A 10,358-nucleotide genomic window follows, 5' to 3' on the forward strand; every position below is an offset into this window, starting at 1 on the left:
GAATTTGGGCCCAAAGCGGCCGCCGTAGCCGCCCTGCGCCCGGCCCACGTGGCGCCCGGTACGGGGCTGCACGTGGCCCGGTGCGACGCCGGGGAGGGGGGGAACGGGCCCCGGTACCGGGCAGGGCCGCGGGTTCCCCCGCCCTCCCCCGGGGTCGGCGGCAGCGGGCAGGGCCCCAGCGCTGAGGAGGCCTCGCGCCAGCCCGGAGGCCTCCGCCAGGCCCCAAGATGGCCGCCGTGGCCACAGGCCAACGCTCTGGCACCTCTTCCCTCCCCGTCTCGATGGTGCCACCGACACCCCCGGGGGTCCGTGTCCCCCCGTGGGGGTCCCGCTCCCCGCCGTGGGGTCCCGCTCCCCCGCGACGCCCCCCAAGAAGGCACCCGGGGAGGCGGCGGGGAAAATAACCTCAGCGGCTTTTATTTACAGACCCCCGGGGCGGGGGGCTCCTATTGCACAGTGCGAGGAGGGGGGGGGGGGTCCCCCGACCCCCCCCAAAATCCCCACGATGGCCCCAAAACCCCCCCGGGAACGGGCAGGCGGGGACGGGGGGGGACGAGGCGGAGATGGGGGGGACGCGCAGAGCCCGTCCCGGCGCCCACCCGGCTGCCAGCACAAGCGAGGGGTGGGGGAATAAATAAATAAAAATATATTAACACTGACATATAAAACCCTCTGTGAGGCGGGGGCCGTGGCGGTGACCTGGGACCCCCCCTCTGTCCCCAGGGAGGGGGCCGTGGGGGCCACCTCTAGCACTCGAGGGTGGCCCCGAAGCTCTTGCGGCAGTCGATGGCTTTGGAGCTGGGGGGCTGCGCCCGCCGCCGCCGCAGCTCCTCCTTGCCCAGGCTCCCCGCCAGCTTGTTGTAGGCCGACTTGTATTTCTTGTCGAAGGCGGCTGCGAGGCAAGGAGGGGGACGGACAGACAGACGGACCATCAGCGTTGCCGGCGGGGAGCCCCCCGGTTCCCCCCCAGCCGCTCCCCGAGCCCCCGGTACCGATATCCATGTGGTCCCTGCCCAGCGCCGCCAGCGTGAGGAAGAGGATTTCCCGGTAGATGCTCCTGGGGAGGGCAGAGCGGTGAGGGGGGGCCGGCGCGGGGCCGACGGGGGTTTTGGGGGGTCCCGCTCCTACCTCTGCAGGTGTCGGGGGGCGCCCGGGGCTGCCAGCGTCTCGAGGAAGAGCGCGATGGCTTTGTGCACCTCGCTCAGCCCCACGTGGCTCAGCACGGCCTCCAGGAAGGCCAGCGAGAAGGGGTGGCCGTGGGGCCGCCAGGACCGCAGCCGGGTGGGGACGTTACCTTGGGGAGACGGGAACGGAGATGGGGGGGCTCGGCGCCGCCCCGGCACCCCGGTTCCCCCCTCCCCACTGCCCCCAGACTCACTGTGAAGCCGCCAGAGGACGTAAAGCGGGGGGCAGCTGTCGGGCTCGGGGGCCAGGACGTCCCAAAGCAGCCGCACGCGCACGCAGGGGGAGTCGGGGGGCTGCGCCTGCGGGACGGGCAGGTGGGCGCCGGGCTGGCGGCCCCCCCACAGTCCTCCCCAGAGCCCCCCCAACTTTACCTGTGGGGCGGGGGCGACGTGCTGGGAGCCCAGGAGCAGGCGGGGGAGGTTGCTGGGCAGCCCCAGGCGCTGGAAGTACCAGACGAGGTTCCAGTAGATGATGGGGTGGCTGTCCACCAGCTCCGGCTGCGCCAAAAACTCGCCGCCTTCGTTCTCCACCAAACTTTCCAGCTCCTTCCGCAGCACCAACGGGCTCAGGTAGGCGAAAGCCACCCGTTCCGACCGCCGCGGCACCTGCGGGAGAGGGGGACGCACCGCTGGGACACCCAGACCCCGGCGCGGGGACGGTTGTCTCCCCTCTCCGTGCCCGGCACCGTACCGCCGCGTCCGGGCAGCCGTTGCAGAGCTCCGGCTCGGCCTCGTCCAGGGCCAGGCAGCGGCGGCGGTCGCTGAGCACCGGTCCCTGCGCGGCGGGAGGAGGGAGGGAGCCGTCCTCGGCGGCGCTGTGCGGCAAAGAGGGGGGGTTACGGAAACGGGGGGGCACCGGGGAGGATGTGGGACGTTTCCCTGGAGGATGGGGGAAATGGTGGACAGCAAAGAGGGGGTTTGGGGACACCGGGGGGGATGTGGACATTGGGGTTTCTCCCAGAGGATGGAAGGATGGGGGACACCAGTGGGCAGCAAAGACGGGGGTTAGGGACACTGGGGACAGCGGGGAGTAGGTGGGACATTAGGTTTTTCCCGAGGACAAGACAGGAGACACCGGTGGGCAGCAAAGAGGGGTGCTGGGGACACTGGGGAGTATGTGGGACATGAGGGGTTTCCCCCAGAGGACAGAAGGACGCGAGGACACTGGTGGGGAGCAAAGAGGGGGACTGGGGACACTGGGGACCCCAGGGAGGATGGGGGACATTAGGGTTTCCCCCGGAGGACAGGGGACGTGGGGGGTCCCACCTGGGGGGCAGCTGGAAGTCCTGGATCTCGATGCTGAGGAAGGGGACGAAGGAGCGGCCGCAGAAGGGGCAGGTGGTGTTGAGGTTGGAGTCGTCGGAGGTCCAGCCGGCCATCACCTCCTCGTCGTACACCAGCGCGCCGCAGCCCTGGCACCGCGAGCAGCTGGACAGCAGGACCTGGCCGCCGCCGGCGGCACCGTCAGCCCCCGCGGCACTGGCAGAGGGTGGGGGGTGGCAGTGGGAAGGGACCCCCCAACTCACCTCCACAGCAGGCGGCTCCTGCCCGGCCGCCCCGTCGGCCATCGGCTCGGAGGATTTGGGAACGCCGGTGCTGCCCACCGACGTGTCCGACAGGTCCAACTCGCTGCCCAGCGAGACGGAGCTCTGGGGGGGGACACATACGCCATCAGCGAGGACGGACAGACGGACGGACAGCTACAGGCCCCGGGGAGAAGCTGGGTACCTCGGAGGCGGTGGATTCGGGGCGCTCCCGTGGGCGCAGCAGGGTCTCGGCGGGGCTGCGGCGCGGCGGGGGCTCGCCATCGCGCTGCTCGGAGCCCCGGCGCGGGCAGGCGGCAGCGTCCCGGGAGGCGGCAGGGAGCTCGGTGCTGGCGGCCGGCCGGAGCGGGGGCCGCTTGCCGGGGGACAGCAGCTGCTGCAGCTTGGCGGCCAGCCCCCGCCGCGGCGTGCCCCCCGCCGGCCCCCCGGCACCCGCCGGCCCTTCATCCGCCCGGTCGCTCTCATCCGTGGCGAAGCTGACGTCCGACAGGCTCCCATCGGCCGAGCCGGGGGGACCCCGCAGCCGGGGGGGCAGCGGGTCTGGGGCTGCGGGAAGAGGGGGGGACCGGGTAGTCGGAGGCTCCCCCGGTCCCCCCCGGCCCCCCTCACCATGGGTGCCGCCGGGGAAGCTGAGGCTGCCGCTCTTCACCAGCCGGGGGGCCGGGGGGGGGTCCCGCAGGCTGCGGCCGGCCCAGGTGGTCTGCCGCTGCAGGGTGGGACGGGGCGCTGGGGGGGCTCGGCCGCCTGCGGGAGGGGATGAGGGGGCCGTCAGCGGGGTGACAGCAGCCCCCCGCGGCCTCCCCCCCATCCCCACCTACCTGAGGCGGCAGCGGCGGCGGCAGCCCGGCGTTCCCGCTGCCGCAGGGGCTGCCGAAACTGGGCGGCCCCCAGCACCACGTTGCGGAGCTTGGCCCAGCGCAGGCGCCCGCTCTGGGTGCCCGCCGGCCACTTGCTCTCCAGCACCGCCTGCGAGGGTGGGGGGACACCGTCAGGCGCCGGCGGGGACCCCCCGCGTCCCCCCCATGTGCGCGTCCCCCCCGTCACCTTGTTGTAGTAGCCGTAGGTGATGGTGTTGGGTACGATGCCGGCGCGCTTCATCTCCAGCAGCACCCGCACCGACAGCACCGGCTCCCCGTACTGCCCGCAGAGCTGCATCAGGATGCGGTAGCAGACCTGGGGGGGCAACCACGGGCAATCAGGGGTGGCCAGGGTCCCCCACAGCCACCCCCCCTGCCCCAAATGCCGCCTACCTCGTCCGGCAGCACCACTTTGTGAGCCTCCATCTTGCGCAGGACCTCGTAGGCCAGCTGGAGCGCCCGCAGCTTGGCGGGGGCGGCGCGGACGTGGGTGGGCAGGTAGAGGAACCAGAGCCCGTAGCAGTGCCCCAGCAGGCACTTGGCCCACATGTCGGGCACCGAGGAGTACTTCTGGGCCACGCGCTGGGCCACCTTCATCTCCTGGGGACGAGGGGAGGAAGAGGAGGGAGCTGGGGGGGGGGGGTGCAGCTGGTGTCCTGCGCCCCTCGCTGTCCCGTCCCTGCTGAGGCCCGGCCAACTCGTCGCACCGTTGGCCCCGCTCACCTGCTTGGTCCTGCGCGGGGCCGGGCTGCTGGGGGCACTGCTCCTGGCCTGGCACAGCTGGGCCACCAGCGGGTCCCGGGGGGGCTCCAGCAGCTCGGGGCGCAGGGTGGGGAACCCGTCGTAGCTGGCGGCGGGGAGCAGAGGATGATTTGGGGGGGCCCGGGGGGGGTGGCAGGGCTGGGGGCGGTGGCGGGGGGTCTCACCGGTACTGCGCAGGCAGCTCGGCACCGTCGGGACCCGCCGGCTGCTCGGGGGGGGTGATGAAGACGGTGTGCTCGCCCCCCCGCGGGTCGTCCAGCTCCATCAGCGGGGTGTCCTCCGGCTTCTCCAGGTCTGCCTGCACCTGGGGAGGGGGCGCGGGGTGTCACTGGGCGGGGGGGACACACAGGGACACGACGCGGAGCCGGCGGGACCCACCTTATCCACGCAGGTGTCGAAAAACTCAAGGCAGGGGTCTCGGTCGCTGGCGAAGGAGCAGTCCTCGATGAACTGGGTGAAGAGCTGGGTGCGCAGCAGCTGGCTGTAAAACCGGTGGTACGCCCGCTCCCGGGACTTGAGGAACCCTGAGGGGACGGGACAGGGGGGTTAAATCCAGCCGACCCCTCCCTGGTCACCCCTTTCCCCGTCGCCCACCCACCCTGTAGGGCGAAGAGGCTGCCGGCGTCGCGGCCGGCCGGGGCGGGCGCCAGGGCGATGGGGCACAGGAAGGAGCGGTAACCCCGCAGGACGCAGGCCATGAAGCGCAGGAAAGCCGCCCGCGCCTCCAGCTCCAGCTGCGCCCGCCGGCCTCGCGCCGCCTCCGCGTCGCTCAGCAGCAGCTCCAGCGACGCCTCTTCCCCCGGCCCGCTGTACACTGCGAAAGCAAGGGGGGAAAAATTAGGGTGGGGGGCTCAGGCGGCTGTGGGGACCCCCCTGGACCCCCACTCACTCTCGTCCAGCTGCTGGGAGAGGCTGTGCAGCGAGGCCAGCAGCACCTTGCAGGGCCGGCGGGGCAGGGAGCGGGGGGACAGCAGCTTGCGTTCCTCGCTCCTGGGGGGACAGAGGGACAAGGGGAGGAACGGCGGACCCCTGGCATCCCGCCAGGCAGCACCCGGCTGGGGAAACCCCCCCGCCGTGGCCAAGAATTGGGGGCCACTCACTGGAAGATGGTGTTGGTGTCCAGGTCGACGAAGATGACGTCCCTGGGGGGCTCGTAGAGGTCGAAGTAGCTGGAGTGGATGCCTACAATGAAGGGCACGGGGGCACACAGCACGTCAGCCAGCGCCAGCGGGCACAGCGGGATGTAGGGGCACTGCCAGCGCAGGGGGAAGATCATCTGGGGACAGGACAAGGGCGGTCAGCGCCGTGGGCCGGGGGTCCCCAGCGCCGCGGCGTGTCCCCCGCGGTGTCCCCTCCCCGGCACTCACCGCCACCAGGGCTTCGCCCACGCTGGTCAGGACGTCGGGACGGAGGGAATGGATGAGGAGCTTCTGCTCGGTCAGCACGGCCACCAGCAGTGCCACCGCGTTGTCGGGGCCCAGGTTCTGCAGCAGCGTCAGGAAGCTGGCGCCGCTGCGGGGGGGGGGACGTCACTCAGCCGCCCCATGTCCCCCTGCCGTGTGTGCGGGTGTCCCCTCCAGCCCCAGCGCCCCGCAGCCATCCCTACCTGAGCGGCAACGGGGAGGACACGGGCCGGCACAGCAGCAGGTTGTCATACGGGGACATCTGTTGGGGGACACGGGGACACAGTGGGCTGGGGGGAGCCAGCACGGGGACGGGGATGGCGAGGGGGACACACGATGACTCACCTGGACCAGGATGCGCGGCCGCTGCGGGGATGGGAAGGGGACGTTGTGCATGAAGTGGGAGATGTGCCTGCAGGGCAGAGGGGCCCGTCAGCGGGGGCAGGCGGCGGGGGCCACCCCCTTGTCCCCCCCCAAGCCTCCCCCCGCCCGGCGCTCACGTCTCGAGGGGCAGCACGTGGGGCCCCGAGATGGAGTAGCGGTAGATAAACATGAGGAACTTGCGGAAGACGTCGAAGAAGGGCCAGTGGGAGAGGACGCAGATGCTCTTGCGGGTCTGCAGCGAGCGGCCGGCCACGGGCCGTCGGTCCACCACGCTCAGCAGCCCCAGGCGCAGGCTCTGCTTCTCCGACAGCCGCTCCCGGGGAAACGCCTCGTGGAACTGGATGGCCGCTCCGTAAACCTGCGTGGGGCGGGCGGTCAGGGCGAAACATCCCCCGCTGCCGACGCCGCCTCTCCCCCGCCAGCCCGGACCCCCCCGGCCCCGTCCTGCCTTGTCGCCCGAGGCGCCGGTCAGCACGAAGGTGGAGAAGACGGGCAGCGGGTACTTGGTGTCGGCCGGCCAGCTCTCGATGGTGGCCCCCATGGGCAGGCAGAAGACGGGCACTGATTCGGGCAGGGGGAAGGACTCGCTGTCCTGCTCGGGGTAACGTCCCAGCAGTCCTGGATGGACAGACAGACAGAAGGATGAGCCTCACCTTATCATTTCCCCCATCCAGCTGAGGAGGGGGAGGGAGGGAGCGGCTGGGTGGGCGCCCGGCAGCCTGCCAAGGCGAACCCACGGCGGGCTGACCCCCAGCAATCATCACGAGAGACCCTACCCGCTTCATAGACCAGCGTGTTGGCCTTGGCCATGGCGATCTTGTAGCACAGGAACAGGGCAGGGCCCCACTGCAAGGAGGGAGCGGAGGGAGGGGGTCAGCGTGGGCCAGACGGCAGCAGGGACATCCCGGCAGCGGCGAGAGGGGGGACCCTGGCACCCACCATGCTGGTGTTGAGGTTCTTGTCCACCCGGCAGAAGGTGTGGGGCGTGCTCTCGCCCTTGCTGGGCATGACGAGGCAGATGTCGGTGACCCCCAGCGTGTTGTGGCCGTGGGGCTCGGCCGCCCGCCGGTACGTCAGGAAGGTGCGTTGATGTCCCGGCCCCCCCGAATTGAGGTTGGCCGAGCGGCTGTAGGGCGTCGTGTCCAGGATCTTATAGCCCGGCTTCGGGCGGTCCTTGCCCTCATAGTGCACCCTGGGTGGAGAGGAGGGGTGAGGGGGACCCCCGGGGCGCTCGTGTCCCCCTCCCACAGCCCCGGACCCCGGGACTCACCCCAGCTCGATGAGGGGGGGCTTGTCCCGGCCCCGCTTGTAGCATATGAACATCTGCGGGTTGTTGAGCAGCCCGGCGTTGAGGTCAACGGGGTGGCCCGAGGTGGTGGTCTCGATGCAGGTGAAGCCGTGGGGCACCTCCTCGCCCTGCGAGCGGATGATGACGGCCACGTCGGTGATGGGTTCGCTGGGGCGGGCCGGGCGGTGCTGCTGGTTCTCCTCCTCCAGCGGCCGCGAGGTGTCCGTCAGTCCGGCCACCACGAAGTAGTCCACCAGCTGTGGGGGCTTCTCGTCCGACATGGCTCACGGCATCTGGGGGGGGACACAGTGGGATGGGTGACACCCCAACCCTGCCCCACAGCCCACCCGGCCCAGCCGTCCCCGCGGCCCCACGGAGCAGGGGAAGCTCCTTCGCCCCGGCAGGCTGGCAGCGTGGGGTGCCCCACGGCTGAGCCGGCGGCCGTGGGGCACGGTGGAGCTGACGGGGCAAAAGCAGCCGGGGACGGGAAGGGAGGAGGCTTCCGGTCACGCCGCGAAGCACAGGGCAATGCGATGGGGACCCCCACGGCTTGGGGGGGCAGCACCCCACCCCGAGCACGGCGGCTGCGGGGGGACACCCCTCGGGCAGAGCCCCTGAGACAGGACCCCCACCCTGCGGCGTGGCCCCCCCAGCTTGGTGGCGGCACCCCTGGCCCGCGGCCGGCCCCTCTCCCCTCCACGCACCCCCTCCCTGTCCCCAGCGCCCCCAGCTTGCCCGGGCGCCGCAGGAGGGGTCCGCGGAGGCCGCCAGAGAGCTGCACGGGGTGGGCTGGAAAGGGGAAGGAAGCAGGCGAGGAGGCCGTGAACACCCACGTCACACCCCCCCGGCCGTCACCCCCCCTCCACGGGGCACCGCGGCACGACACCAGCTCTGTCCCAGCCGCACCGGGGCGGGGGGGCAAACTGGTCCCAACCCCGAACACGGAGACCCCAGGCAGGGACACTGCGGTGGCCCCACGACGCCAGGAGGAAACCCCCTTAGCCGGGGCGCGGGTCTCACCCCACGGGGGCCGTGCCAGCATCCCCCGTGCCGGCAGAGGCAGGGCCACGGCAGCGCCTGGAGCCTGTCCCCGTCCCCCGGCCGGGGACCCCGGGAGCCCCCAGCCCCGCGAGCAGCCACCCGGGATATTTTTAGCCCAGCACCACGTGATAACGGCCGAGCCGCCGAAACGCAGCCCCGGCTCCCGATTTAGCTTCCTGCCACCCACCTCGGGTGGGGAGAAAGCGGCCGGGGGGGTCCCCACCGCCAGCCTGTGCCCCCCACCACGGCCCCCCCTCTCATGGGTCCTGCTGCCCGGGCCCCCGCAGTGGGGCACCCCCCTGGGAGCCAGCAGGACGCGGCAGAGGCCCGGATAACGGGTGCCCTGACCCCTCCTCACGTCCCCATGGACCCCACCGGTGACCCCGGCGTGGGCAGCCCCATGGAGGGGTCCCGCGGGAGAGGCTGGGCTTTGCCTCTGGCTGCAGCGAGAGCGGGAACCGGCCCCACCGTGGGGCTGCTGAGGGGGAAGCGGTGACTGGGGGGGGCAGGACCCATCCTGGGGCAGGATCCAGCCCCGGGGGTCCCCAGGCAGCAGCACGGCCCCCACAGCCGCTGCCCCACGGTGCTGGGACCCTGGCCCGCTGCCTGCCCTCTGCCCCACGGCTCCCGGCACCCGCAGGCCCCACGGCCCGGGCTGGAAACCCTGGGCTGGAAATGGGGGCGTCAGGAGAGCCCACAGAGCCACCCCCGCCAGCGCTGCGCACGCTACACGCACCCTACACCCTATAGCCGACCCTATACACTGCACAGCCGGCCCTATATACCCCCCAGCCGGCTCTATGCACCTCATAGCTGGGCCTATATAGCCCCAGCCAGCTCTATACACTGCACAGCCGGCCCTATATAGCCCCAGCTGGCCCTATATACCTCATAGCCAGTGCTATACACCTCATAGCCGGCCCTATATACCCCCAGCCAGCCCTATACACTTCATAGCTGGCCCTATATAGCACCAGCCGGCCCTATACACCTCATAGCCGGCCCTATATAGCCCCAGCTGGCCCTATATACCTCATAGCCAGTGCTATACACCTCATAGCCGGCCCTATATACCCCCAGCCAGCCCTATACACTTCATAGCTGGCCCTATATAGCACCAGCCGGCCCTATACATCTCCCAGCCGGCCCTATACACCTCATAGCCAGCGCTATAGACCTCATAGTCGGCCCTATATATCCCCAGCCAGCCCTATACACCTCATAGCTGGCCCTATATAGCCCCAGCCGGCCCTATACATCCCCCAGCCAGCCCTATACACCTCATAGATGGCCCTATATAGCCCCAGCCAGCCCTATACACTGCACAGCCGGCCCTATGTAGCCCCAGCCGGCCCTATATACCTCATAGCCAGTGCTATACACCTCACAGCCGGCCCTATATACCCCCAGCCGGCCCTATACACCTCATAGCCGGCCCTATATAGCCCCGGCCGCCCCTATACACTCCCCAGCCGGCCCTATACTCCCCGTATACACGCCCGGCCCCGCAGGCCCTACACCCGGCCCCGCAGGCCCTGTAGCCGGCCCAGGCCCTGCACCCGGCCCCGCAGCCAGCCAGGCCCCCCGGCCCCAGCAGCCCCCGGCCCCCCCCGCCGCTACCTGCGGGCCGGGCCGGGCCGCGCCGCTGGGTTCCGCTGGGCCGCTACCGCGCGCCCGCCCGGCCCCGCCGCCGCCGCCAGCGACCCCTGGCGGCCGGGAGGACCCTCTGCACCCGCCGGGGGACACAGGACCCCCAGGGACCCCCCAAGAACGGCCAGGACCCCTCCAGCACCCCCACAAACTTCCAGGACCCCCCCAGGGACCCCCCAGCACCCCCACAAACTTCCAGGACCCCCCCAGGGACCCCTCCAGCACCCCCAGAAACTTCCAGGACG

At 71.2% G+C, this 10,358-nt stretch overlaps 1 protein-coding gene across 3 annotated transcripts; it reads right to left on the bottom strand.

Moving 5' to 3' along the window:
* Positions 1–457: 457 nt before the first annotated feature.
* On the bottom strand, positions 458–10,148 carry DENND4B (DENN domain containing 4B). Of its 3 annotated transcripts, XM_082333102.1 has the most exons (27): positions 10,084–10,148; positions 7,405–7,715; positions 7,074–7,326; positions 6,911–6,980; positions 6,583–6,752; positions 6,251–6,492; positions 6,096–6,162; positions 5,954–6,012; positions 5,715–5,859; positions 5,448–5,623; positions 5,237–5,337; positions 4,946–5,161; positions 4,726–4,871; positions 4,512–4,651; positions 4,309–4,432; positions 3,979–4,185; positions 3,773–3,901; positions 3,547–3,694; positions 2,913–3,472; positions 2,711–2,833; positions 2,451–2,626; positions 1,876–1,999; positions 1,557–1,790; positions 1,379–1,484; positions 1,129–1,294; positions 993–1,057; positions 458–892 (listed from the first exon to the last, which is right to left on the bottom strand). In XM_082333102.1, exons 2-27 carry the CDS (start codon positions 7,701–7,703, stop codon positions 747–749), a joined length of 4,392 nt encoding a protein of 1,463 aa, XP_082189228.1. In that variant the 5' UTR covers positions 7,704–7,715; positions 10,084–10,148; the 3' UTR covers positions 458–746. The 3 variants fall into 3 exon arrangements, with proteins under 3 accessions (XP_082189228.1, XP_082189229.1, XP_082189227.1); XM_082333103.1 differs by having other exon boundaries at positions 1,379–1,790; positions 2,913–3,274; XM_082333101.1 differs by having other exon boundaries at positions 1,379–1,790.
* Positions 10,149–10,358: the final 210 nt, after the last annotated feature.

The sequence above is a fragment of the Platalea leucorodia genome (assembly GCF_965183815.1).
Source record: "Platalea leucorodia genome assembly, chromosome: 24".
In the NCBI taxonomy this organism is placed as follows: Eukaryota; Metazoa; Chordata; class Aves; order Pelecaniformes; family Threskiornithidae; genus Platalea; species Platalea leucorodia.

Excerpts from the sequence above, each read along its gene's own strand:
- DENND4B (XM_082333101.1), bottom strand. The coding sequence starts at position 7,703 with ATGTCGGACGAGAAGCCCCCACAGCTGGTGGACTACTTCGTGGTGGCC. Across the intron at positions 5,860-5,953 it reads TCCTCCCCGTTGCCGCTCAG|CGGCGCCAGCTTCCTGACGC; the intron begins GTAGGGATGGCT and ends CCCCCCCCGCAG. Across the intron at positions 1,295-1,378 it reads CGTCCTCTGGCGGCTTCACA|GTAACGTCCCCACCCGGCTG; the intron begins GTGAGTCTGGGG and ends CGTCTCCCCAAG.